General features: G+C 34.8%; 5 protein-coding genes across 9 annotated transcripts in view; 2 read left to right on the top strand and 3 right to left on the bottom strand.

Moving 5' to 3' along the window:
- Positions 1-2,491: 2,491 nt before the first annotated feature.
- Positions 2,492-3,859, bottom strand: LOC143462539 (CD209 antigen-like protein A). Its single transcript, XM_076960749.1, has 4 exons — positions 3,701-3,859; positions 3,426-3,500; positions 3,130-3,271; positions 2,492-3,040 (listed from the first exon to the last, which is right to left on the bottom strand). Exons 1-4 carry the CDS (start codon positions 3,810-3,812, stop codon positions 2,773-2,775), a joined length of 597 nt encoding a protein of 198 aa, XP_076816864.1. The 5' UTR covers positions 3,813-3,859; the 3' UTR covers positions 2,492-2,772.
- Positions 3,860-7,615: 3,756 nt separating this feature from the next.
- LOC143463422 (CD209 antigen-like protein C) lies at positions 7,616-9,353 on the bottom strand. Its single transcript, XM_076961886.1, has 4 exons — positions 8,885-9,353; positions 8,733-8,808; positions 8,434-8,575; positions 7,616-8,315 (listed from the first exon to the last, which is right to left on the bottom strand). Exons 1-4 carry the CDS (start codon positions 9,098-9,100, stop codon positions 8,045-8,047), a joined length of 705 nt encoding a protein of 234 aa, XP_076818001.1. The 5' UTR covers positions 9,101-9,353; the 3' UTR covers positions 7,616-8,044.
- Positions 9,354-12,842: 3,489 nt separating this feature from the next.
- On the top strand, positions 12,843-18,290 carry LOC143461761 (uncharacterized). Its single transcript, XM_076959624.1, has 5 exons — positions 12,843-15,506; positions 15,736-15,940; positions 16,066-16,316; positions 17,565-17,672; positions 18,061-18,290. The coding sequence occupies exons 1-5, from the start codon at positions 15,489-15,491 to the stop codon at positions 18,073-18,075; spliced, it is 597 nt and encodes a 198-aa protein (XP_076815739.1). The 5' UTR covers positions 12,843-15,488; the 3' UTR covers positions 18,076-18,290.
- A 31-nt stretch (positions 18,291-18,321) lies between these two features.
- LOC143461762 (uncharacterized) lies at positions 18,322-21,381 on the top strand. 4 transcript variants are annotated; one of them, XR_013118077.1, is made up of 6 exons: positions 18,322-18,453; positions 18,893-18,995; positions 19,286-19,369; positions 19,579-19,758; positions 19,912-20,004; positions 20,086-20,218. XR_013118077.1 is itself a non-coding variant. In XM_076959626.1 (4 exons), the coding sequence occupies exons 1-4, from the start codon at positions 19,923-19,925 to the stop codon at positions 20,985-20,987; spliced, it is 441 nt and encodes a 146-aa protein (XP_076815741.1). In that variant the 5' UTR covers positions 19,919-19,922; the 3' UTR covers positions 20,988-21,381. The 4 variants fall into 4 exon arrangements, 2 of the variants coding, with proteins under 2 accessions (XP_076815741.1, XP_076815740.1); XR_013118076.1 differs by having other exon boundaries at positions 18,335-18,778; XM_076959626.1 differs by lacking the exons at positions 18,322-18,453; positions 18,893-18,995; positions 19,286-19,369; positions 19,579-19,758 and adding exons at positions 20,454-20,525; positions 20,828-21,381 and having other exon boundaries at positions 19,919-20,004; positions 20,122-20,248.
- A 140-nt stretch (positions 21,382-21,521) lies between these two features.
- The window catches only part of LOC143461760 (E3 ubiquitin-protein ligase rnf213-alpha-like), a 40,559-nt gene continuing 34,700 nt past the window's right edge, over positions 21,522-27,380 (bottom strand). For both annotated transcript variants that reach the window (XM_076959622.1, XM_076959623.1), the window contains 13 exons: positions 27,124-27,277; positions 26,210-26,385; positions 25,913-26,055; positions 25,741-25,840; positions 25,168-25,285; positions 24,356-24,561; positions 24,093-24,261; positions 23,967-24,011; positions 23,729-23,806; positions 23,548-23,664; positions 23,215-23,410; positions 22,970-23,099; positions 21,522-22,577 (listed from right to left, as the gene is read on the bottom strand). In XM_076959622.1, coding sequence (XP_076815737.1) covers positions 22,427-22,577; positions 22,970-23,099; positions 23,215-23,410; positions 23,548-23,664; positions 23,729-23,806; positions 23,967-24,011; positions 24,093-24,261; positions 24,356-24,561; positions 25,168-25,285; positions 25,741-25,840; positions 25,913-26,055; positions 26,210-26,385; positions 27,124-27,277 — 1,783 coding nt within the window. In that variant the 3' untranslated portion in view covers positions 21,522-22,426. The remainder of the gene's footprint in view (positions 22,578-22,969; positions 23,100-23,214; positions 23,411-23,547; positions 23,665-23,728; positions 23,807-23,966; positions 24,012-24,092; positions 24,262-24,355; positions 24,562-25,167; positions 25,286-25,740; positions 25,841-25,912; positions 26,056-26,209; positions 26,386-27,123; positions 27,278-27,380) is intronic.

Raw genomic sequence — 27,380 nt, 5'->3', positions numbered from 1 at the left:
CACCGTCAGGTTGCAGCGGAAAAATACGCAGCAACCACGGCTGTGAACGTTACGTCATTGAAAGAACGTAGCCTACTGAAACGAACGGGCTAATCTTGTTTGTTTTTAAAGTTGCTTGAATGATGAAACGACGATCTCGTTAGCTTACTATTTAAACGGTTTGGTTATTTAAAAAAAAATTATTGAAGTTTACCCAAATACGAAGACGGACATGTGTGACGTCATCGAGTATTAACCAAAACTTGATTGAGTCCGAGTATTGAAAACATGCCGATACTAGACCAAGTAATCGAACCCGGCCCATCCCTAGTAATAACTTTGTGGGTTAGAAGCGCAAATCATTCCTGAAAAACAATGCTGTGACCTAAGAACAGTCGCTACAGACGCAGAGTGACTATAGCCTAAACCGAACAAAGATAACAAAATATACGAATATTCAGTCATTTAAAAGTACTCACTAGCCTATACTCTTTTTTGCTGGTCTACAAATTACTTGTGAATAGTTACATTACACGTCAGACTTGATCATAGTTTAAACAATGAACTGAGCGAATTAAATCGATATACAGTATAACATCTAGAAATACTTTTAGGTCCACTGGTCTAGCATGGAAGTACACAGCATGATGCAATGCACTATTGTACAGCTAATTGTACAATGCAACTGGCCTAGTAGTAGCGTCACTGTGTCCCTTCGACATGATTAAACATTCCATATTAACTGAGTAACTGGAGTTTTAGAAACTAATAAGCTTGCTTGTGAGTGAACATCATTTACACGACAAGCAACCAGCATTGTGACTTAACATAAAAGCGTGCAGCTGGCAGCATGGCATGAGGTTTGGATTTTGTTGCTCTTTTTAAGTGGTTTAATGTTACGTCACAAAGCCTGTTTAGTGTCACAAAGCAATCCGGACTTTTTTTCTCAGCATAAGGATAGATAGAATCTTGATCAGTACTTTTCAACTTTTTCCAAGCCATTTTGCACTACTTAGCAGAAATGAAAAGACTCAGGTTTTTGGAAAGACTCGACTTTACTCGTGGCAACGTGAAAATTACGGTTGACTTTACTCGAGTCACAAAACAAATTATTTCAAATCATTATGCAATCGGTTTTTATATTTGTGAAAGAATTTATTCAAAAACACTATTCAATAATTTCTACTGGATTTGCAAAAGCGTAAGAAATGGATAAAATCATATTTTATGCTCATATTTACGTTACGAGTGTTCAGAAAGCCGTTTATTATAATCATCGACCTAAAACAAAAAATAAATTGTAAATAGTGACTTGACATGTGTTAAGACTTGGACTTGACATTATAAACTTTACTGACGCGACTTGACTTGGACTTGCGCTGGTAGTGACTTTCTTTGACTTGTGTCATGACCGACTTATTGCCATCACTCCTTAGCTCTACGAAAACGTCATCAGCATGTGATACAGTTGAATCTATCAAACGTTTGGCAGGCTGTTGGTTTATAACCACACGTGCTCTTTTTCTTGCAGTGGCTTTTTGAAACTAAACATTTCACAAAGTAATTGGTATATTACCACTTTACACATCACCTGAAGTAAATATATAGAGTGTATACCCCACAGAATTGCACTTAACGTAATTGCAGCCTTCTCACCGCACTAGCACCAAGATGAAAATGACAATTTAGCATTTATTTTTTGCGAAACTAAGTGTTTCTCAATTTTGCTGTAAAGAAAATGATCTGATAGGAATAGGCCTATATCACCAAGCAGGTGCTCATTTGCACAGAGTTGTCTTTTGGTTTGTTATTACTAAGTTATTATTAATATTAAATCAAGTTATTTAAAATTCGCATAACGTGCCCCACAATCAACCATTAGGCCTACATTGGACCCCGTGCTTGCTTACTGGGCTGGGCCGGCCCTGCTGGTAAACTATCTTTATTGAAATTAGGTGAGTGTACCTTAAATCAGCATCGTGCTTAGAGCTGGGAAAATTTGTGCGGCTCATAGCCGCTAGCAGCTAAGAGCTCTTAGCAACTAAAGATTTTGTAAGCTCTTATAGCGACTAAAGATTTTGTAAGCTCTTAGCGACTAAAGATTTTGTAAGCCATTAGCCGAAAACGCACATGGAGGAGAGAATTTGGAGCAAACTTTTTGATAACCCATTGACCCAAAGAAATTTGCTGCTCTGTTAATCATTTTAACGCTTGAATATTTTGTTTTCCTAATAAACTTTGTGGTCTAGCATGACATAAGTTGCTCTTACAATCCTTTTGATCGCATTTCTTAATAAAAAAAAAACAGCAGTTCTGCCTGCGATCAACTACGTGGCAAGACAATTAGCGACTATGGCAGCTAACCGCCAGGCTAAAACAAATCGGCTAAATTGCCTTATAATTATACTAGCACATTTTTATTTTCTTTTGAAAGCAAAGCAAAGAGCATAAGTTCAAGTGGACAACGGTAGAGTTCTAAATAACAGCAAAAAGGAAATTTTGTCATATCCGATCGAATTTATTATTTTTTTATTTGTTGATCATATATATTTCATGAAATATTTTATATAGCATAAAATGAAGTTCAACAATATAAATAGGCAAATATCACCAAAGCCTTCATGCATGCGACCTGTTATTGTTTAAAATGTGTTAAAATATTTTAATTATTCTGGGATCACTTCGTTTAAAAAGTTTGTTAATCAAAAACTATTATGTAAGTTGCAACCTGATTAAAGACCATAATTTTAAGTAAATCAAACATTATTGCTCAACAATTTCAACGGAAAGAAGTTATGGTTGGTCCAAAAGTTTTTCACATAATGCTGGTTGTTTGTTAGTACAATGACTATCATCAGACAGATATCCATAAGATTCCTTCCAAATCGAGCCGCAATCCTGGTCATCCTCATTATCAGGTTGAGGAGGCCTCCAGTGAGCGTTTTCAGTGGTCGCGGCTGAACCGTCCACCCAAACCCAATTGCCTTCATCAGCGATGTCGCTAAGTCCAATCCAAGTTTTTTGGATATTGCGTGGTTTAAGTAAAGCCTCCGAGATTTCTCTGAAAATAAAACCACCAGTAAATCTTTATGTACAGCAAGGAAGCTATAGGCCTACTAGTTCTACGAAACGTTTTCAGTGGTAACTTACAATCTTTTCTCGTAATCTTTCGGCCCAACTACAGCCAAATCAGCTCCAATATCTAGACAAATGTTTCGACTGTCTTGCCAATTTAGTAGTGTTGAAGTCACTCGATATTGATAACCGTTGGAAGCAGTGTACCATTTTAAATCTACAAGCCATTTATAAAAATGTAGAGCCTATGTATATGTAAACTGCACAATTATATCACCAATAAAAACTTTTTCATGTTAATCTTATCATAAATTAGGTTCGGTTTTAAAACAGCAATTATCATTCAAGAAAAGGCAAAACATTTTACCCACCTTCCTCTAGAGAACTAAGGTCTGCTTGAAGATCTTCTAGCTGTTGTAAAATGACCTGAGTTGTCTCTTGGTCGCCTGTAACCGAAAAATAGCAATGTAGTTTAGATCTTTTCGTGTAGGCTATATAGGCACCGTTACAAATACATTCATCGTAAATTCTGGCTTTCAAAGTTGTAGAATATTTGTAGAAAATTGTCGCGCTATTATTACTTGATCAAAATTTAAGCTATAAGTTAGATGATATCTAGAATATTGTATTGTAGAAAATTGCTTACTGCATTCACAATTACAGCTGACAACTGGAGTCCCTTCACGATTGCTTGCTTCTTGACAAAAGCATCGTGAGAAGGCGACACATATAAAAATGAAGACTTTGTAATTATTCATCTTTTTGACGACTTCTTGTGCAAGTATATGAACCAATGATGATTGCTAGCGAAAATTTTTGTTCTTTATAAGCTGTCGTTCTTGCTTGTTCACATATTTACACGGTTTATCAGCGTCTTCGCTTGTTTAATTAGTTCTGTTCCTGCTCCTTTTTATTGGACAGCAACATACGTAAAAGTTCAAAAACAAGAATACCTTGTTTTCAAAGTTGAATACATATTATGCATCATTTGTAATGTTTGTTGTATACTTTGGTATCATTTATAGTTCTCGGGTATCTGGTTTGGTTGTTTGTTCTTCCTCTTTATATAGTAGTAGCTGGAAATCCAAAACCACACAGACGTTTAGTAACGAGAACAAATAAAAATAAAATTAAGTTACGACGCTGAAACTGTTTTCCTCAAAAAATTTTAAATAACGATAGTTTTTTTTAGAAAACCCTTTCGGAGAAGAAGTTGGTCTGCCCAATACAAGCCAAAGATGTTAACGTTGGTGCAGTTGTACAAATATTCAAAGCGAATACTTATATCAATTTTGACAAACCTGATGAATCTTTTTTCATTATAGAGGAAATTTTTCATAAGACTAAAAACATTTACAGTAGAGTCATTTTAATACCACTTCTAATGGCAACAGCACTTTGATTTGGATCGTTTTGTTGAAGTTATAACAAGAATATTTCAGAGGATGTTTTCAGCGTTGAAACAAGTAGTAGCTGATATGCGCAATTTATACGCCTATGTGTAAAATGATCAAAAGCAATGCCGTTTTACTTCAAATAAAAACCGCTCCACTGTATACGAATCGCACCAAGAATTATTCTTTATATAAAACGCCTCTAAATAAGAATTATGATATATTGACAAAGTAGACTAAATATTTATAAACGTCGTCTTAAAGAAATACGAAACTGAACAATTTGGAAAAGGTTTTTGTTCCGAGTCAGCAAATTCTTTTTTTCGTTGCAAAGGCACAGCTTTGTTTGCTACTGTAGATGACACCAACTCTTTCTTGAAATGGACGCGAGCTTTGCTAAGACAAAGTGAGGCAGTTGGCAGATTTCTCACAACCTAGCAGAATTGATGTAATTAATTGGTCGTGGTTAATTTGAAACTAAATTGGCCAAAAAAGAGCAAGCACTCAAAATAAACAAATAAAGCCACCAACTAAGAATATGAACAGTTTCATAAACACATTGCGCACGTTCCCACGGTCTCTTGCTTTATTGGTTGCTTTAATACTGGGTTTGTGGTCATTGTTTACTCACTATTTATAGCCTAGCTAGGGACTATAGGCCGTGACTAAATTAATAGGCACTTGTTTCTGTGAATTTCCTACGGTGTTCAGTTCAGATGGTGCATATACAAGTAGTTAGGAAATAGACGGCGAACACGATTAAAATCATGCCTACAAAAAGCAGTTTTCATCCATGCCACATGAAGCTTTTTAATATCATGCATTTTTCTTTTCACTAGGCTTATTACCAAACTTTGCAGAACAAGATTGCTAGCCTACAACGAATTTGCTACCGAGTAGGAATTAAGCTGAAGACCGATATATTTTTACAGTTGTAGAAGCATGTGCTGTATGTGCATTCGAGCATGACTGTGGAAAAATAAAACTGCGACCACGTGACCTAGTTTCTCGTCATGGTGTCATTGTCAAAACGAAAGAAAAAAGATGAAAATTGGAGATTGAGACACAGTGGGAAATTTAGCTTGCTATTACAAAGACAAAAAATTTCAAAGGAAAACGTAATAAGTTACAAAAAGTACCCAATAAAATAAAACACGACAGAAAAATTGTGACTCACTATATAAAACTTCGTGAGGACGGGAAGGACATAAGTATAGGCTTACTGAGTCTTGCATTGGCCATATACGCATAATTCATTAATTGAAAGTTTAAAAAAAAATTGCCTCTTCATTCTCGAAAGCCTGTTTTTGAAAGGGCGAGTTAAAAGTGTCTTTTATTTTATTATTAAACTGTTCCGAGTAATGGACATATAAATCTTTTAAACACTTTTTAATATTGTGAAATATTTTTTATTTTGTCTTTTGAGTTTGTGCATTTGAAGCATGGGCTTGTGCGGTGTGTGGCGACCTATTTTCCTTGTTTGCACTCCTGTATATTTCCAAAATTCATTCGGTTTGACCTACGCTCTGAAAAAGAATGAATTGATTATTATCTGACACTAGGCAGCGTTACGTAAATCAAAAATACGTATTTAACTGCAATTGTTGCGGCCATTACTACTGGATGGTATTTGAAAGTTAGTTTATCTCATTTCCCCACCTTGTATTTACGACTGACTTTATTTGTTCGTCCCCGTTGCGTTCACGACAAAAAATAAAAACGATCAAAAAGATGAGAAAATCTTTATCAATATCTATCTTAGAAAATACGAATGATACCAAAATTTGCTGTTACATTTCATCTTGACAACAAACAGCTCCGTTTCAGCAACAGCAATACGCAATTTGTATTCTTGAGAGTAGGCATCGAAAATTTTCCCACTGTACTTGATAACCAGAACGACAAACAACCTAATGTGTTTAACGATCGGCCTATCATGTTCTTTACCATGGTCACTAATTTATAGTAATGCTGTCTGTATACTGTAATTTTCATGGTAAGCTACGGAATGACAAACGAGAAAAATAAATAAAATATTGAAAACGAATATAGCCTCCTAAAATTGGTTCAAGTTAGGGAGGCATTGCCCGAAGTCCCATCCTTAAGTACGCCAATGTATGTTTCGAGAACACAGAAAATAAGGTTAAGTGGTGGGTGGTGTTGCTACAATGTAACCCTCGGTGTGTGGAGTTCGTCATCCTGTCTGCTTGGTAGCGGCAGGGCACCATGTTCAACTATTCATTTTCCGAAAAAGTCTGTGTTTTTCATTTGTCACAGCTTGTATTTTATACCGGTCTTCCTTTAGACAAAGTTTGTGAGTAGTGATCAGTCGTTTTTTACATAAAAGCTCTTTTGTGGCGTCTGTCTGTCAAGTTATGTTCGATAGTGCTCCGATAGTTGTTTCGATCAATTGGATCGAAACCAATCGTTTCAAGATCGATCGAATCGTGCTTCGATGTTGTTTGTCAATAAAATAAACCCAAATTACTGAAGTTAGTTTCATTTTTGGGTCAGGAACAGCTCAGCAAAAGCAAATTTGGATTTTTCAGTTGCAAATTAAGTAAACACCATCATTTTAAGCAAACCAAACATTATTGCTCAACAGTTTCCACGGAAAGAAGTTATGGTTGGTCCAAAAGGTTCTCGCATATTGCGTGGTGTGTGGTAACACAATCACCATCATCAAAGCGACATTCATCCAAATCGTTTCATATTCATTGTTTTCACCACGTTGACCAAGATTCCGGTGAGTTTTTTCTGTGGTCGCATTAATAAATTCTCTTTAAAAAAGCAGCGCCTTCAATTGAACACCGGTTGGGTAGGCTGTAGCCCGGCGTCCAAGATGCGATTAGAATTTGCGGAGAGCGAGAAGGTTAAGATTATAACTTGCAAAACGAACAAATAAGTTTTGGCGTTTTAGCTTAATGAAGTTTCCATTGCCTGTCATAGTCATACCATATCATATATCATTAATAATAATTAAATCACATCATTACCTGTCATAATTATATCAAAATTATCGTATCTCAGTTTTCAGTTTACAGTTTTCCCGACTAATTCCCAAAAGCGAAGTTTCAGGCTTTCTTGGACATTTAATAAATTAGGAACAGAGCGCAACCTCTACGCGCTCATAAAAACTATAATAACATGGAGATACCTAGCATGTCTTTAATCAGTATAGGTTATTTCATTTATTTATATTTGACAAAAAATAACTGCAAATTAGTTCTATTCTTTTTTAAAGAAAAGGCGACATAACCATAAGGAAGCATTGTAGTGTTCAACTGATATTCCGCAATTTTTACAGAAGACGAAGTCAGTAGGCCTATTCATTTTATCAATAAACAATGGCAACATTGTTTTAGATTAAGGTCAATATATTTGCAAGTGCAGTTTAGCTTTTGGCACCTAATCAAAATGCATTACACGTAACTGTAAATTTTTACCCAATTAAAAATTTCATTCAAATCAAGTGGAAATGGTGCAGCATTTTTAATACAATTAAAAGCAATTAAGCCCCAAGCATATGTGTATAGTTGTATACTGCCTATGGGCTATACTTGATTAAGCATGCCGGGAAAATACTGCTAACTATTCTAGGACTGTTCAAGAAGTCTCTCACATAATGCGTGAGCAATGTAAGAACAGGGACCATCATCAGAGCGATATCCATAAGATTCCTTCCAAATCGCGCCACAATCCTGATTATTGCCATTATTATCAGGTTGACCACGATTCCAGCGAGCGTTTTCCGCGGTTACGGCTGAACCGTCCACCCAAACCCAATCGCCTTCTTCAGCGATGTCGCTAAGTCCAATCCAAGTATATTGAATATCACGTGGCTTAAGTAAAGCCCCCGAGATTTCTCTGAAAATAAAGCCGTGGTATCAAATCGCTATATACAGCAACGAAAGTTTAGTAGTTCTACGAAAAGTATTCAGTGCATACAGTTAAGCTTTTTGATTAATTTATGTAGGCTACTTACAATCTTTTCTCGTAATCCTTTGGACCAACTACAGCCAAATCAGCTCCCATGTCTAGACAAATGTTTCGACTGTCTTGCCAATTTTGTAGTGTTGACGTCACTCGATATTGATAACCGTTAGTTGCAGTGAACCACTTAAGATCTGCAGACAGCATTTTACATTTGCAAGCACCAAGCATGCCTTGCATTGTGCAGGGAATGTAAGGATTTATTTTTACCCGTAGCAATAAGTCAAACATATGGTACGATTGTTAACCAGAATAAACACCTACACTACGTCTGTATACTACACGTTATACCTTCTCGTAAGATGGCGATTTCTCTTTGCATATTCTGCAACTCTTGTAAAATCACTTCATTGCTGCCAGGTTCGCCCTAGCACGTCAAAATTAACGTAAATTAATATCTCACATAAAAATACGTTGATCAATGATACAATTAGTTTTAAAACCTTCATTCCTTTGTTCCCCTTCCATCCTTTTGCACCAGATTTTCCAGGTCTGCCGATCATTGCTGATTTATCTCCGCTTCTAATCCGTGAGGAATCACCGTAACCACAATTGCAGTTAACAACTGGTGGTTCAGGAGCGCCAATTGCTTCGTCAGTCTGGCAACTTCCACACGAAAACATGAAAACGAAGACAAAAATGATTTCGGCACGGCGCATTGTCAGTTATCGAAATCCTTATCCTGCTTAAAACTGCTTAGTGATGATTAAATATGAAAACGAACTGCGACTTGCTTTATTTCCCGTGTTTCTGAATACCGCAGGCTATATTCTTAACCAAAGCATTAAAGATGTTATTTGTAAAACGTTATAAATGACGATCTTTGCTTGAATATTATAAAAATTCTTTTTATAAACTTAAGTGATTTGCCTCCGTATTTAACTATTAACAACAAACGAACAACTTGCCATAAGTATAAGCAGCGATACCATTACATCAAAGACTCAAAGGCATCTTGTTTTGAATAACTTTAAGCAATATTATAGGCCTAAGCACTTAAGCATTTTTGCCGACGGCTATCAAATAAGGATTGAGAAAGTCGCGTTCATTTTTTTTCTACAAACTGCATGCATTGAATGCATTAAACGGACAGAAATCTATAAAATTAAGAAATAATACGCAGATTTGTGACCAAGCCTTGTCAAAATTTCCGTGTAAGTTTAAATCTTCTTTTAGAAAATCATAAAGTCACCGAAAACTCTCGCTAAGAGTAAAGACTTTTAGCCTAATAATAGTTAAACTTTCTTTGAGAAACAACTTATCCTGGCCTGATATTACGAACAACTTGAAAAATAACTGCCATCAAGCTAAACTTGATAAATAGTTTACGCTGCAGGGTGTATGGTCTTTGTCAAACGTTTTTCGTGGAAAATGTTCTCAGAGTAAAAGAACACTCCGTATAAACATTTAGTTTCGTTGACAACCATAGTAAGCTCCAGGCGTGATAAAATTCCTCTGAAGTTTTTTTCATGTTCCGCATCGCAGCATGTTTATGGAAACTATGGTGGCTGACTAAAATGATCTCATCTTATTGACATTTACTGTAGCCTAGTTCTAAGTTTCGAACTCATATAGACTTAGTATAAAATTGTTAAACGACATATGATCTCTCGAAAACGTGTAGCCTACCTTTGACTCTATGTAGTGCTAGGGAAACATATTGTTTTTTTTTCTACATAGGCTATAAGCCGTAACAATATTTTAAAAGATCGAATGAGGTTTGCCCACATGTGGTAAAAAATTTCTGTTTTAAGTTAAGCAATTTATACCTTCCTTGTTTACACGTCTGAGTAAAAGATTTTGTGGGTTTGTGGGTTTGTGTTCAAATGCTTAATCGGCTGGTAGACTTCATCTTTATTCGTACAAAGTTAAATGGACGAGCAGTGTTGAGTTGAATTGGTTGTTCTCGCTTCAAAGTTGATGTCAAAATCGATGAGTCCGTGTCAACATGTCTGAGTCTGTCACTTTCCTACAGATATGGCCTATACGGTTCCACACGCAATGACATGCGTGTTGATCTTTTTATTGATTTTATCCATCGCAAAAAAATTCTAACTTTCACACAGCCAAAAACAGTGTAAAGCATTCCAGACAAACATGTAGTTCTAAACCGATGTCTTAAATGTTTGACGCCTTTTGACAAGTTGGAGTCGGGATCGAACTCCGTAATTTTTAAACATTAGTTTAGAGCAGTTAGACTACCATGTTTCTTTACTTAATCTAAGTCTGATTTTGTTTAACTGAAACTTGTTGTTTAACTTTTGTTTACTATATTATAAGTTATAAGTAGTCTTATCTTTTCTACGGGTCGCTATGGAATTCATTGTTTGTAGTTAAAAGTAAGTTAGTGGAAGTTTTGAGTTTTTAAAAACTTGAATTTTTGGATCTACTTTTATGCAAATTCTCAAATTAACTTAACCTTTTTAAATATAACATGTTAAGAAAATTTTGCTCTTTTTTACGGCGAATAAATTGTTGAAATAGTTGCAGTATCTGTTGTACAATTTTGAGTTGTACCCAAAAAAGCAGTTGCAAAAAGGAGATTTGTTTAAATCTAAATAAGCATAATGTAACATAAAATGTTTTAGCTATGTTAGAAGTAGACGGTTTTAGAAAGCTGACCATTTACAGATGATTATAGAATTTTTTACAGTAAAAACACCCCGCTCAAATTCGGGCAACTTAAGTAATCAAGAAACTCAAGGTTAGGACATGTCCGGAATTTTAGTGCTCAAACTGCGTCCGGGGGGAAATGCTAAAATATGCTTAAATGTCCGGAATTTCACCCCATTCATCTACTTTTTGCCCATTAAAATGGTCCAGAGTACGGGAATTTCTTCCCATTGTAATGGTTGAAAGTATGCCTTTCTAACCCTAGAGTAAGATATATGCCTTTGGAATGGTGAGAATTTTACTTCGGCACAAGTATAGTTTGTGAACCCCATTTGTCTATTTTTCTGCCCATTAAAATGCACCTGCTATCAGCAACGGGGTGTCCCACAAACGATATTTCTGCCGAAGTAAACATCTCCCCATTCCAAATGCACATTTCTTACTCTATAGTAAAAAAGGCATACTTCCTGGCATTCAAATGGGAAAATATTACCGCATTTCCACCCATTTCAATGGGCGGAGAGCAGACGAATCGGGTGGGAATTTTTTTAAATTGTTTGTTGCGTTACGGGTAATAATTTCATTGTTACGTCATAAACGACAATACCGCGCTTTATTTGGAATACAATCATACGTGGATGAGTGGAGCTGGGCTAGTGGCTGAAGGCCTTATATCTTGGTCGATATTGCAAAATTTAGAACATGTATGGGAAATGGGGTGGTGTATTAGTTTTAGACTGGCCTGAGCCAAGTCTACTGTTTGACTCCGCTAATGATTGTCTTTCACTCCGTTGCTTTTTACTGTCTTATTTGCTTCTTAAATCAACACCAACCTCATAAGTTCAAATTGTTATATTGTTCGAATAAGTTGTGTCGAATTAGCAATATTTACACCATGCTTCCAATTCCCAATATCTTAGCAATTACTTCAATTCACAGGAAATAACTCAGGAAGAAGAGAATTTCTAAGAGAGCTTTTCAAAGAGAGCGATTTTAAACCTAACATTTCTTTTTATACTAAAGTATTGACCAATCAGCTTTTTGCCAATCAGCCCATAAGTCACGTGTACAATTCCAATTTAAGCCTTTTTCTCACAAAGAATTCAAATACAGAAAACCACTTGACACACTTAACTACGCCACATGTTGGTTTGAAACTACGATTCGATTAAAGATACTAGAACCAATCATTGCTACCATAAAACCACGTGTCGCATACGTTTTACTTTATCTAAACGTTTCATCGAGTACACTCAACTTTACGCTGTGAAAACAATGCTACTTGAATATACTTCAATCTGCGTCAGCACGCTACACTTTGCAAACATTATTATCTGCACTGGAGAAAAATCAAAAGTTTATGCAATGCCAATATATATAAATATTGCAATGTTTGGGCTATCCGAATGCCACAATGTCTGTAACGATAAGAGCGTATATTCGCTGAAGAAAATTATAAAGCAGTAGAAAAATAGCTCAACAAGAAGTCTGTTGCAGACTAGATTAGAATACCAAGGAAATTGTCGTTTGTTTAATGCTTAATGATTTCAAAGTGGGCCGCTGGTTTTGTTCGCACCGTCAAGGTGGGGCATTGCTGCTGTGACGTCATATTGACAGACAATGTGTTCATACCTCATTTTAAAAACCGCTAGTTGGCACTAAAGAGTGTCCGGATTTTAGGCCAAGAAAATATGGAAACCCTAGGTTAGGTTGTTCAAAGAGATTTAAATAATGATATTTGATTAAATCTTTTGGGTTGTGCCAACTGCCAAGTATAGGCTAGCCTTGATTTTTGACCGGGGAACAACGCACATAATGTTAAAAAATGGTAGCACTTTTTATAAATTAGAACTAGAATTAATTAGAATGCTTTCTTGCAAATGATGAAAGACATTTGATACCAGACCACCCCATTCGTCAAGGATTAGCCCATAGGAAAAGGAAAAAGGAATGCACGGATTACCCATTCGTATGGGCTAAACAGAATATTTCCATCTCTTAAAGTAATTGTTGTAAGGTTAATCGTGTTCGAATGAGGTAATCCATTTGGTCACGTCACATTGCTGGTAGCTGTGTAGAAAACAGACAGAATACGTGAATTTACAGTGACTTCATTGCATCTACAGTGTAATACTTAGTGTCATCCCGCATATAACCTAGGGTGCTTTGTTTACATAGGCCTAAAAATATTGGCGGTAGTTGAAATACAGGACCCTGTATTGGCCTATAGCCTACATAATGTCCTTTGTAATGAAATGACTTATGCCTACAGATTATATAGGTATATAGTCTAGGCCTATATAGTCAAGTCCTATAGTACAGGCTACCAGTATTCCAGTACTGCACCGACACACTAAAATGTTTGCAAGAAGGCCTGTAACTAACTTTGAAACACACTTCAGTAGAATATTAAATATTGCATCTATCATGATGATTTGCAGCTAGTGGTGGTAAGCATCCCGGACTGCTGAGTAATTGAGTTTGCAGCTTTTGTCCCCATCATTAAGTATGAACATTCACCGAAAGCTGTCAAGCCCAATATGCGACATTAACGTTTATGAAAAACAATATTGGGTGCTTCCGTGCCTAACTTTGCAATTTGGGTGACATCTATCTCACCGACTGCCAGTTATACCCATTGTGGAATGCGTGGCAACTACACAATCAAGGTTTTTGAAGACTATGCTTGCTGCACCTGAATATTTCACATGTATACACTACATCTTGCAAACACAGGCCACAGTTTCTAGATTTTGCCAACTAAATTGCAAAGTGCACCCCTCCCCACCCCTACTCATCCTCCACCTAGTCATTCTAGTTTCAGCCATCTTGCACTTCTAAGATCTCGTTGAAAGGTGCAATGATTTTCAGTGTGGTCAGATTCTGTGGTCGGCGGCTGTTGAAATAAACACTTATTTCACTAGGTGCCAGTTGCCGAAGTAAGAAAATATAAATATGAAAAATGGCAGTCTGGCTGGTCTGTCACGTGGAAGGTATGCTTCTCAGTATTTACGGTTTACAGTTGGGTAGTTGTGAATATAACACTGATTGCATGCATTGTAATTTTTCAACTTAACGGTTACAGCGTTAGACAGAATAATCAACTTTTTCGTTACAGAATCACAACCTTTATCTTTGCGCAGCGTGACTAGAGTTTAGTAACTGAACATGTTTTTGTCTAAGTTTCAACTTTTTTATTTGAATTTTTTATATTGTATTTCTCGAATTTGAAATAGCTAACTACGAGCGGTAGCAAGCTGAGCCAGGTGCTTTAACTGCTACATCTTTGAGCTGGCAATTTGTGCAGGAGCTAATTTATAAGTACTGACTGTTTGAAAATCAAGGTCTTCCACACATCATACAGACTTTTGTTACCGGCACAGGATTTCAAGGACTAGATTAAACATCATGGGTCAGCAGGTTGAGCTCCTGTGAGTCTTACATAGTTCATTCTCCAGGCCCTGTGTACCCAATTGTAATGAAATGAACCTTGTAAATATTTGCTGGTTACCGTAGTAGAAAGTGTGGTGTAAGACTTAACTTACTTTAAATTGCTTAAGTTTAATTTAAAATGTTAGAATTCCATGTTACTTACTTCATAAGCAAATAAAATTTTACTCAATTTTTATTATATATTGTTGGTCTACATGAGCAGATATTAACCAATGGGCTATTACTAACCTATGCAATCCTTTTATGAACAGAAATTATTTGCACGAAAAAGTTTTCTTGTTTATTAGTATGTATATATTGTAGGCTACTGCCACTGGCTAAACAGACCCAAAAAGATGTGGATGACTCACATCTCACTGATTAGAACTTTCAAGTATTAAATATATTGCTGAGCTGTGTATACCTTGTGTTTGTGGCATATATCATATCAAATTGTCTGGGCAAGCAAGTCGCTGCAATGGTATGCAGGTATCATAAACAATAGACTACACTGTGGTATGTACCTCCATGTTAATGCCTTGTTTATTCGTATCACCGGTAAGTTTGGTAATTTATACATACAGTACTTGAAAAACTCGCTAATATAGTTACATTAAATAATAATTATAATCTGCAACACTGTATTGTAAATTATGAATCATGACATAGGATCATAATTTTTTCTTAACTGAGACGGCTATTGAGACCAGGTATTCTCAACTTTTGTGCAATCATATGCAGTATATTTTATATATACATTTGAATGAATTCTTTTTAGCTTTATTTTCAGATATAGGCTTCCCAGCTGATTCAAATTGCACTACAAAATCTAACTGAGTTAGTAGTGATCTAACTTTGAAATGAATATTGCATACTCTTACATAACCCCTCCCTCTTTGTAGGATTGAATTTATTGTTGTTATTGTTAGACAAAAATATCTATAGCACAAGAATTTGACTGTATGTTTACTGCAAATGGAAACTTGACCTACGTGTCAAGAAATGGGAAAATTAAAAGGAGTAAGTACGTTTACTATATTTTACTATGTTTTTTACGTTTTTATCTAATTTCTGTTTAAATGGGATAGCTAATAAGATAGTAATTAGTTTCGTTTCATACCAATTTCAAACGTTAATACCAAGAATTTGTTAATCTAAATCAGGGTAGTCCTGTTAATTTTTCTACATGGGGCAGCAATAATAGTGGTTAGAGTAATGAATATATTGATATATCTTTTCCATTGCATAGGGAATCACAAAAGCTAAGTTTCGATATTGGGTAAAAGAACCCAAAAAAAGAAAAAGACCTGTTTCCCTCTTTGGCAAAACATTTGGTCCAGCGCTGAAACCCAATGCAAACAGTCACATAGTTACAAGAGGTTCTGTGGAAGGTGATCTAACTGCTACAAATCCTGAAATACCAAGCACTAATAATGTTAACAGTTCTTGTGGAGGTGAATGAAAGAAATAATATAAGGAGATTTACAATATATTTCACATTTTTATGCTATATTTTTTCCGAAAATAATCACTTAACATTCATATTGAATACTGCATTTTAATTTTCATGTTATCACAGAGTTGGAAGAAAATTTAAATTACAAAATCAGAAGGGAGAAGCTGTCTTCAGATTGGCGATTAGTGGAAGAAAAGTTGTTTAAGTTGTCCATAACCCTCTATTCTCCTGAGCGACGCACTTGCTGTGTATGCTTTGAAGAAGTTGCCAACATAATTCGTTGTGGAGATTGTGGGCCAAATGTATATTACTGTCTTCAGTGCTGGGATAACTGTCATTCTTTTGTTTGGTATCATTTGCCAGACATATGGATGGTAATTAATAATTAATTATATACAAATATCTTTATTTTTGTATATTCACAAAAAGACCACTCATTTATCTGGATATAAAAGGCCATTAATGTTTGTAAACATTTTAGTGCTGTAGGCAATCTTAAGAAATGTTTATTAATTTGTCTGTTGATAATCAACAATAATTATTTCAGATGTATATATATAATAAGTTAAATACATTCGTCTACATAAAATAATTTATCATACCTTTAATTAATTATCACAAGAAAAAGTTGTCACTCGCAGAATATTAGAGGAAAAGAAACAGTAGCTTACATTTCTTTAAACTGGTCTAGACAACAATGTCATAGTTGCTTTTTGTGTAGTAGAATGTAAAAACTGTTTGGGTTAATACTGTAAACCAAATATCTTTGCAATTATTCCTACATTTTTACCGGAATGTATCGAATAATGTTGAACTTAGAACTCTGTTTACAATATTGTTGAAAACATTTTCACAGCTGAGAAATACAAAATGTGTTAAAAATGTATCTGAAATATAAAAAGTAAAAGACAATACTGGTGCCATATGTACGACACATTTTATTTCATGGCCTTTAAAAGATTCCCCTCCAACACATTTTTCAAAGCCCTTTCATTATACCACTACTACAAATCAGTAATAGCAAGACTGGCAGCTGGAGAATGATGTTTGTGCTTGTTCTTTTTTTTAGCTGTAAGTTGTTTCAAATCGCTCAATGTCATCAATTATAATTATCAATGATAGGCAGTTATTCAGACAAATCTGGAACAAAAAATTCTGTGCAACAAAGTGAAGCATCCAGGCATGATGAAATTATAGAATTAAAGTGGTGAAGGAGATTTTAAGTTAAGCATATATTTAGGGAAAACGTATTGCAGTTCTTCGTTAAAGTTTAGCTGTTTCTGCTCACAATGTATCACAGAAGACAGTTGGAGTAAGATAAGGTTGTAAATGATTGCTTTTTGAGACAGCCTAAATATTTCAGTGTAGAAGCCATGTTACACGAAACCAAAAAAATGTGTTGTTGTGGTATTTGACCACATAGGAAAACAAAATTAAGCGGTAAGCTTCTACCCATGTTAAAATCGTTGATTAAAACAGACTTAGTTTTTTTACATAACTATTCCTGTATTTCTTGTGTATGTACCAATATCACTTAGTTAAAATATCCAAACATTCTCTTGCAATTTTAGTCAACATATTACTTGTAACACATTGTTAATGGTATTATTTACACTTTACAGGGTAAAATGTTTTGCAAAATGGTCACTCCGGTACGACTTTTGAAGAGATTTGATGGTCATGAATGCAGTCAGGTTAGACTCGACACATTACAGTGGTTGATTACAAAGGTATAATTTTTTTTATTCCTTTACATTTATTATAAATCATCTCTGCCATTCTTTCATCCATTGTTTTCTTGTTCATTGGCAAAGTTTGCATTTTAGGTTTTGAAAATGTGGTTTCTGTAAAATTTTGCTATTGTGAGAGTGAGCCTGAAACTCTGTTAAGATTAAATCTGTGAACCTGTTCGCCCAAAAAGCCTAAACTAGCAGTATCCATTGACCTATTGGAATACTCTTTTAAAAACATCTTTCCACTGAAGGATTTTGCCATGCTCTTGAAAATAGATTTTTGCGAGTACCTGGATATACAGAAGGGGTTAGCACTTTTTAGTGTTTTGTATTTCTAAGAAAATCCAAAACAACCTGTGGATGTATCTTGTTTTTTTTGTTTTAGGTAAAGTCTTTGTGAAGAGTTTTGCTACAAGAAGTGGTTGAGGCATATAGACACCATGTCTAAAAGCTGCAACATCTGCATGGTTTGGTCTCTTCTGATGATATAGATACGGGTACCCTGTGTCCAGCATGTGAAGGGGTAAAGCTAAGAAGTGTGATTGAAAGTTCCCAGGCCTCTGTGATCGAGTTTAAATGCTTGGCTTTAACTGCGTTTTGTGGGTAGAATCCTGAAGGTATGCGGACATATTGCTTACATGCATATTTTGGTTTGGTGAGAAGAATTTTGTCTGGGAGTAAAAGCTGTGATCCTCACCACAAACAATCTATTTTTTTAAACCAAAACGAAGTCGACAGCTTTGTAGACACCTATGATGAAAACAAATATGGCTCGGCTGTAAGTTATTTCTTAACAGTATGTACCAAAATGCATTAAAAATGTTAAATCAAGTACATAACTTCAACAATTGATTTCCAATCATATTGTTATGGTCCTATTATACATTTCAAGGAATTTCATGCATATTTATAAGAATAAATGCTGCATACTTATGCATTAATTGGAATCATTATTTTTAGTCCAAAAATTGCAATGACTTTCAAGTAGGCAGCATCATTAGATCGAAATCTAAAAGCAGTAAACTGGCTATCAAAGGTGTATTTGGTGTTTGTTGTAAACATGAGTTTCAGACAATGTTTTTTGACTTAAAACATGGTGAAAGGTAAAGTGTAGATTCTTGCTTTAGTTGTTTTGTGGAAGGTGTATTACTACGGTATATGTAGTATTTGTGTATTAGTATTTGTAAACAATGTTTTTAAAACTGATTCTGTTGCAGGCTAGCATATGCAGTTTTAGCTATTGAAAAACTTCTGGAAAGAAACGAAAATAAAATAAGAGTTTTCTATGACATAGCTTGCAAACTGAAAGGTCATCTTCAGGTATACCTTTAAGAATTTACACATGATATTGTGTTAGTATGGCAACATTGATATACGTTTAAATTATAGGTATACAACCCATTTTTCGAAGCATATTTTATTTGTAAGCAATCTACTCCTGGGTCATTGATTGCATGTCATTAGTGTTCTTAATGTTAGTGCATACTGCAGATGATGCTGTATGTGCAAGTTAGTTAATCATTTTTGCTTACATAAAATACTGCATTTATGTTTAATAATTAAGATTTTGTGATTTTCTTTCTGGATTCCAATATGATTTTATTATTTAGGTCCGAAAAAACTTTACAAATCTTAATAAAATAACATTTGCAGTACCTGTTTTTCATTCATATGGCCATATTTTCTCTTGTCAGGTAAACATGATATTTTATACCTATATGTTGTACAACTGTTAGGTCAAAGTCTTTTAGTTTTATTACACTGAGCACAAGAAATTCACCGAAAATATTAAGGTCTAATTTTGAAAAACTTGTTGTCTGTATGACAAAATCTTTATATAATGATGTATTCAAGTGTAATGAGATAATTATCTCTCAGTTTTTTTGTTCTGTTTAAAATTTAGAAACAATTCAACCCGAGGTTCCTGGATGGGTTTGGACTTACGGATGGTGAAACTGTGGAGCGATTATGGGCATACCTTCGTGGATTTAACAAAATCTCAAAAGAGATGAAACCGGAACATCGTACTGATTTGCTTACCGATGGCTTGATTCATTATGGGCGCAAGATCAAAAAAATTTGGGTAAGCCTTGTTTGTGATTTGGTCCAGATTGACTTAAGATATCTTCACACAATTAAGTAAACTTGCATGATTTAGGTTTTCTTTTTCTTCAGCTTTCAAACATGCACTAAATAACTAAAATAAATATGACAAGCTTTAAGCTCTGTTTCAAAGGTTGTGCATTGATGAACAAGCTGAAGAGAGCTAGCTGCAAAATGGAATTGGCCAAGAGTGAATTAGAAGCTATGGCAACTTCTTACCCTGGTGGTATGTATGATTATGTGTCTTTGTATATTTGTATTTGTATCATCTATTTGAATTATTATATTCCTTTTTATTTATTTTCAGAAATGAGAGTAGAACATTATACAATAAACCTTACAGGAACATTAACACAACATCAATTAAAAGCAATAGCTCCGCAACCAAAGCCGTATTCTTCTGCAGAAATGGTATCTTTTTCTTGGGTAGAAGAATACTCACTTAAACTTCAAGAATACTATTGGTTAAAGTGAGTTGACTAAATGTTTTCTGAATGATACATTCTTCAATACAATTTTGTGGTGTATAAAATTCATGCAAGTTACTGTTTGTGGGTTGTATTGAAAAAGTGAAAATTGCGAAACTGTTGAACATACAAATTTAAGTACTGAATCCTTTAGGAATAGAATTTTGTATAATTGTATAGGAAACTATATAATTTTGTTAATTTGTAGAGAAGAAGTTGAAGACTTGACAAAGGAAATAACGTCTGAAATACTTTCTGGAAAAGTTGACCAAATTGCTAAGTAAGCTGAAGGACATATCAATGTTAAATTGAGTTACTACAATAATTCCCCAGACATAAACGAATATTGTTACTTCCCACTGCTGCAACATCAAAAACCATTAGAAAAGCTTATAAAACAGTAACAACAGTGTATCCACCAAATTTACTGTGATAAAGTTAAAACCCACACAATGATGGTGAAAATACAGTATATGGGAGTTAAATTGCCAAGAGTATTGTTTGCCAGGACATGATATATGCTTTCTTCATCGATGTATTGCATGTTCTTCTATTTTACATATTGTATGCGTTGTTTTGTAGACTTGACAGTCATCTTTCCAAAGTTGAAGTAGAAAACGGTATATTGATTCGTTGGGATGTAAAAGATGATATGATGCTTAAATATTTGTCAAGTGCTGTGAAGAAAAAAAGAGCAGAAATTTTGGAGAACATTTATAAATTAAATATCGAAGTAAATTAAATTTTATTAAATATTAAATTAAATATTAAATTTTTAAGACGTTCAAAACGCATTATTGTAAATGTAAAAACAAACCAGTCAAATGTTTCGTCGGTCATTATGACCTTAGTTGTCAGTTTTTTTTTAATAATGTTTTCTGAAACCGATTTCGTTTTCTGTTACCTTCATATACTGAAACAGAGTTATCCAAACGTTTGTGTTGTAATCAACAGGCATGTGACATCATATGACTATGATTGCGTTTATATATTTTATTCCATCAACAAAACTTCACTATTCAGTGCGTTGCTGTGCAATAATGAGATAATATGGTGATTATATTACAAACAACAACTATCTTAAATGCATCACAGTGTATTATGCAGTGTTCGGAATTACAAATTTATTTTGTGGATTTCATGTCAGTTTCTCGCTTTCTAAAATTTACTCTATGACCCCTAAGATCTCACACCCTTCGTGTCTTTGTTGCTATCAAGCACCTAATACATCAGAGGTTTACCAGCAGAGAACGAAACTTTTTTCGTCTTTACATGGTGTTTTAAATCATGTGACCATTTAAGCATCGAGCTATAAGAAAGTAACCTCAAAGCAGAAGGGACCGACCAATTTACACAGAGGTTCTATTTACACAACTTTTCCCTTATTTTAAATACAGCTCATTAGCATTAACCAATGAATGATTGCTGTCCTGAAAAACTTCACCTCACCCTGAAGCCGCTACTTCCCGCATTATAATCCTATGTACAATCACTATTGACCTTTATAGCTTAAGATATTTTGCTGCCCCAATTGGTCTATGTTAAAAACGTTTTAGGGTATTAAGTGACGAAATCTATGAAATTCAAACTGAAGCGTGGAACAAAAAGTTGAAAAAACACTGTAGGAACCCATACTTGTTAAGTGCATTTTTACAATTTTTCTGGAATCTCTTCAAAAGAGTTATGTATTATTACGCCTAAATTATGTAAATTTTCAACAATTTTTTTGAAGACCCTTGTTCACACACAAAATATCTTCCCAAACAGAGTTACAGACAGCATAAAATTTTAAAAGAACAGCCAAATCGTATGTTGTACGGAATCTTAAAATGAGTTTGCAAAAAAATTATAATTAAAGGGGTTTTAGGACATTTACGTATTCATACTTTTGAGTTAGAAATAAAATATTACTTTTTTGGTAACTTTATTTTACACAGATCAGCAAGGATAACATAAGTTTAGCATAAAATATGTTCTTTTACATGAATCAAAGGAATTAACGATCATAGATAGAATAGTGCATCATTATACTTGCTAACATTTAAAAATATTAAAAAACGTTCAAGAAAAAGAAACAGTAACATGGCACACTTATTCCATGATGTACAATAAACTCACACAGTAGGTCGACAAAATCAGGTTATACATGCTTACAGAAACTTGACATTTCGAAACAAAAATTTAAGCATTTAATTCAAGCACAAATCCCATAGATATCATATACACATGTACAACATGTTTGAAGAGGATATCTTCAGGCAGTCTCTCACACCAAGAGTTGTCTCCATCGTGCTTGCCATCCAAATATGGAAGAAGAACATTTTCTCCAAGTCTGTGATGAAAAACAATTACAAAGTACGTCAACACACAGCGTACTAACAGTTATCATGTACAGTAGACTAGGACATTTTCAGTAGGCCTAGGCCCTAGAACTTAGTGCGTGTTTATGGAATAGAAAGCAAAACACATGAAAAACAACGGTTGGATTAAACAGTTTCACATCTTAGCGTATTCTAAACTCGGATATAACGAATTCGTCATCACAAACAATGAAAAATTTCTTCGGTCCGTTTGAGGTACAAATAAAAATGTGTTGTGTATCTAATCTAAGTGCTAATGGATCCAATTATGATCTTTGAAGAAAAGGATGTCTAGTGGTAGCAGAGTTCTGATACAGTTTAGGAACTTGAGCTTTAAAGCATTCTTTCACAGTCAAGCCACTACCTCCAATTTAGATCCACCTCTGGACCAGCCATAATAAGGGAATTCAATTCAAGCTGCAATCTTTGAATATTCATCTGAGACAATTCTTCTTTGAGCTGATCAAGCACGTCTTCATCTTCTATGTCTTCGACTAGCAAAAATAAATGTTCCAGCAAGCGTAGAGCACAAGCAAAGCAGTACTGCTATATCGGCAACTTAAAACATTTATCTCACTTCAAAAGCTATATGGGATTTTCTGCACTTACCACCGACCAGAACATTTTCAAAAGGATTCTGCCCATTAATAGCCAACTTTCTTGACCTGTGCCACGAAAACCTCTCATAGAGAGCCAAGCAATGATGGATTAGGGCAGAACGAGGAATCATCTCCGTTTCTTCAGCAGATAGAAGAAGATCTCTTTCAGCATAATCACATATAGTTTGTTCTGCTTCTCCGCCAAGCTAAAAAAATCAATTTAACAATTGCTCGATAACTTACCCGTACTTTCAGATAACCTCTACTGTATGAATAACGTTCAAATAAAGTTTCCGTACCAGTTATCAGAGAATATCGTTAACCTACCTAGTTAAAAACCTACCTTAGCTAAAAATTGTATCACCAGGGTAAGAGTTCGGACTGCTTCACAGACACTGACTGTCATAGCTTCTCCAACTGCAGCATCAATCTCCTGACACATTCTGGCAGGGAGTGGAACCTAAAGAGAGACACAAAATGACATATCTGTATGTATAACATGTAATCCACGCATGGACAATCACCTGCTCGTGATTTTCTTTGATAGCATTAAAATCTTGTCCCAGCCCCATGTCTTGTGGGTATTGCATCAGTGGTATTGTCTGTGAAAACATGTTCAGTAACATTCTTATATTTTATCGCAGACTCATATATAAAAGATTGATTTTCCACGTTATTTTAAAACTTAGGAACTTTTATAACTTAAAAATCAAAAGTTATGATAAAGCAAGTACAATGAACCAAAAAGCTAAAATAACTCACCTCTATGTTAATAATTGCCTTGCGCAAAACAAATTGCTCCAAAACCTATAAAAAACAGGAATTTAAAAAAATCGCATGACAGGAATTTAAATATTTACTTAAAGATGAGAAATGAATCTCTTCTACTTTTTTCTCTAGCAGGCCGATGTTGTATGCAATGTTATGTTTCGGGCCAGATTCATCTGTTGTTGTTTCATACTGAGCATTTGCACGTATTAGAGGCATCAGATCTCGCTCCTCATTGATGCAAACCAAGTTGTTGGTTGAAAGTTGAGGAACATCGACAATGGGAAACCTGAAAATCGTTTTTGAAATCTGTGACATCGGTTTATTCTAGTACTGATATTCTATTCTTCTCAGTTTCTACGTTATATGCTTTCATGACTTACACTGGACGTGGAGTTATCAGTTCTCTGCATTTTTGTAAAAGGTTGTTTTGCTTATTTGTAAGGTACTCTGCCAGAACAAGAGCGCAGCACCCACGGCCGCGTTTGCTAGGTAAGCACATAGAAATTGGACTTTGCAAAGTTAGGTCCTCTTTAAAGTAGCAGTGAGGAGTGTTGTAACGATCAGTTTGAACAAGGTGATCTTTGACCTGTGGTAGTAAGAAATATGTTGCCTATCGTAAACTCTTGTTGTTTTTGTCATTTGGGCATTTTATTGCTAATTTTTACATGGGTTCTTTAAACATGTTTGCATGACAGCGCTATCAAAGAAAGCGTACGGGTGACAAATGATGATTTCTCTGATTTCGTCAGACTATTGTATAGACCTTTAAAACCTGTTTAGACCAAGAAGTTTGATTGGTGTTGTTATTTAGCCTGGGAAATACTCTAGCAGTTGGAACGATTCAAAATGTTGGGTCGCATGCAAAATGCAAATAAAAATTAGCACGAAAATGAGTGAAATGTGTGTGCATTTCTCACTTCTAAAATCCTGTTTCCACTTTGGACCTTGTTAACAAGAATTTAAAATATATCATTCAAGTCATATTCCAGTATGAGATAGTCTCAGGAATGCGTAGTTTACATGCAAAATGTTAGCAAGTCTCCTGGTATGGTTTTTAAGTAATTGCATTTTTGGTAATATAACTTCAGAAACATAAAGAAACAAACGTAGTTTTTGGCCCTGTTTCAAAACAATACGCCTCCTTTTTAAATTTTCTTTTCTTTTATTTGTTTTAAATTTGACATTAATGTACCTTATTCCAAACCCTCATGTAAGTGTTAACATCTTCCTCAAAAATATAGTCATCTTCTAGCAAATATTCTTCAAGTGTTTTTTCATCGGTATCCTTCATGTCCATTTTCTGCCGATAGCTGATTAATTTTCAAAAATGGTTATTTCATAATACCGGCTAACTCACAACTACGCAATCAAGGTTTCTATTTGGTGAAACTACTGTAACTATGGTGTTGTTGTAATGCTATTGGACAAGGCATTCTCAATGCTTGGTATTGTGACGTTGTTGGTGAACAACGATAAATTTGGGTAAGGTCACGTCAAAAGCAAATTACCACACAAGATAAGCATAAAGAAAAATGAGCTTGGTACTTGGGCACGAGTGGTTGGGAATTGAACACAAGTGTAAGTGGTGCAAAGATTTTGGTCAGTCAGAAGATAAATATTCCGATAACATATCATTCTGGTTTCACTTCCTTAATTCTACAGGCTTATACAAACTTGAACCTTTTTTTCAAAAATGTCAAACCATAATATTACTCAACAAAAACAATTAACAGGTTACGATCAATGCCCAATCATATTTGCTAACCTTGAGATTAAAACTGATTGCGAAGACAATATGGAGTACAGATGTTGAGCCATTTCCAGGTCTTCCATGTTCAGAATAGTTTTCAGCACAGCACCTTCGCCTGACCAACAATTGGTGAGAATTATGCAAAAAACATTTACTGCACCAAGATATGGCGGCGAACCTTACATACCTCCAGCATTAGAGTCAATAGCTTCCAGTCTCTGTTTTAAATTTTTTACGCTGATGTGAATACGATACTTCCATAAGCAAGGATGATGCCATTCAATTTTATCATGGGGCACCGGTTCAGCTGGTTGTAGTTCATACACAAGCCTACACAAAGATTTTTTTATCAATAAACTTTTACGTGAATAGTTTACTTGTACATCTACCTAGCATATTCCTGCTGCTGATGATAGATGAACTGCTGATAGACTATTCTGCACATAAAATGGTGGATAACAATGAAGTTGGTTTCCTATTTCACCTATGCAGTGGCTTTTCAGCAAATTTGCCGGCTTGAATTAAAACATTTTGTGCATTGTTAAGATGTTCATCAGTTTTTTTGAAAACAAGTGACAAATAATGTCTTTGGAATTCCTCTTCCCAAATTTCTCTTGCAGCCATGGATTGAAGGTTACAGTTCTGTTGTTGTCCTGCAACCTGAAAAAACACTAGACTATTTAGTAATTGAAAACAAATTATTCTAGGCTGGTAAGGTTACATAATCTTTATCGTCAGATTGTGGCAAATCCTTGCAAATTTCAATCCTAAAATCACTAATATTCACTTCAATTGTACAAAGAATTTTGTCTTAAAAATTTATTGTTCTGACCTGATTTTACAAGACAGGAAAAATGAGCAAATGACAACACCATAAAAAGATTTTTAGAAATTTATTGACTAAGTGAATATAGCAGGGCTTTAACCTTTTTTAGTGGTCATCAAAGTTTTAAGCATAAAAAAACATGACAATCCAAATTACCTCACCGCTTAGTCAACAATTGGGTTGAAATTTCTAAAGTAAATTGCTGTAAATCATTTCTTCTAAGCCCAACAACAAAATGAGTAAAAATACAAAGCTACTTGTGACTTTCACTTGTGGAAAATGTAGTTTTAGAACCCAAATTCTGAGTTGCGTTGTAATCTCAAGCAATTTTCAAATGCTACACATCCCTACTCTCCATCACTCCACTTAACTTAATTCTTGCATATCAGGTTTCATAAACGTCTGTGTTTGGTGTGTTGGTTCGTTAACGATGCATATGCATAGGCATAAACTGCTTGACATAAATTTAATTCATGTAAAAAACCTAACAATCTTATATATGGCAACTCAGTTTGGAGTTGTTACCCAGTGGTTGAGAAACACCAGCTTACAGTATAGTGGCAATGACTTACATTAATAGTTCTCATTCTGTGTAGAACTTGGTGAACTATCACAAAAGTGTCATCAATACTTTTTCCAAGATTGGTTGATAACTCTTCCATATCCTTCTGCATGTGTCTTATCAAGAAAACTATTGCATCATCGTTACTTCTGGCTTTAACTAGTCTGGAATAGATAAACATTTTATATTTTTTGAGTTGAAGTTAATACAAGAATCAATAAAACTTCTCATTTGTTTAACCTTTTTGAGCCATCACTATCATAAAGA

This window comes from Clavelina lepadiformis, chromosome 6 (genome assembly GCF_947623445.1).
Source record: "Clavelina lepadiformis chromosome 6, kaClaLepa1.1, whole genome shotgun sequence".
Classification (NCBI taxonomy): domain Eukaryota; kingdom Metazoa; phylum Chordata; class Ascidiacea; order Aplousobranchia; family Clavelinidae; genus Clavelina; species Clavelina lepadiformis.
The sequence above is the reverse complement of the archived record's forward strand: the minus strand, read 5'-3'. Positions and strand labels throughout refer to the sequence as shown.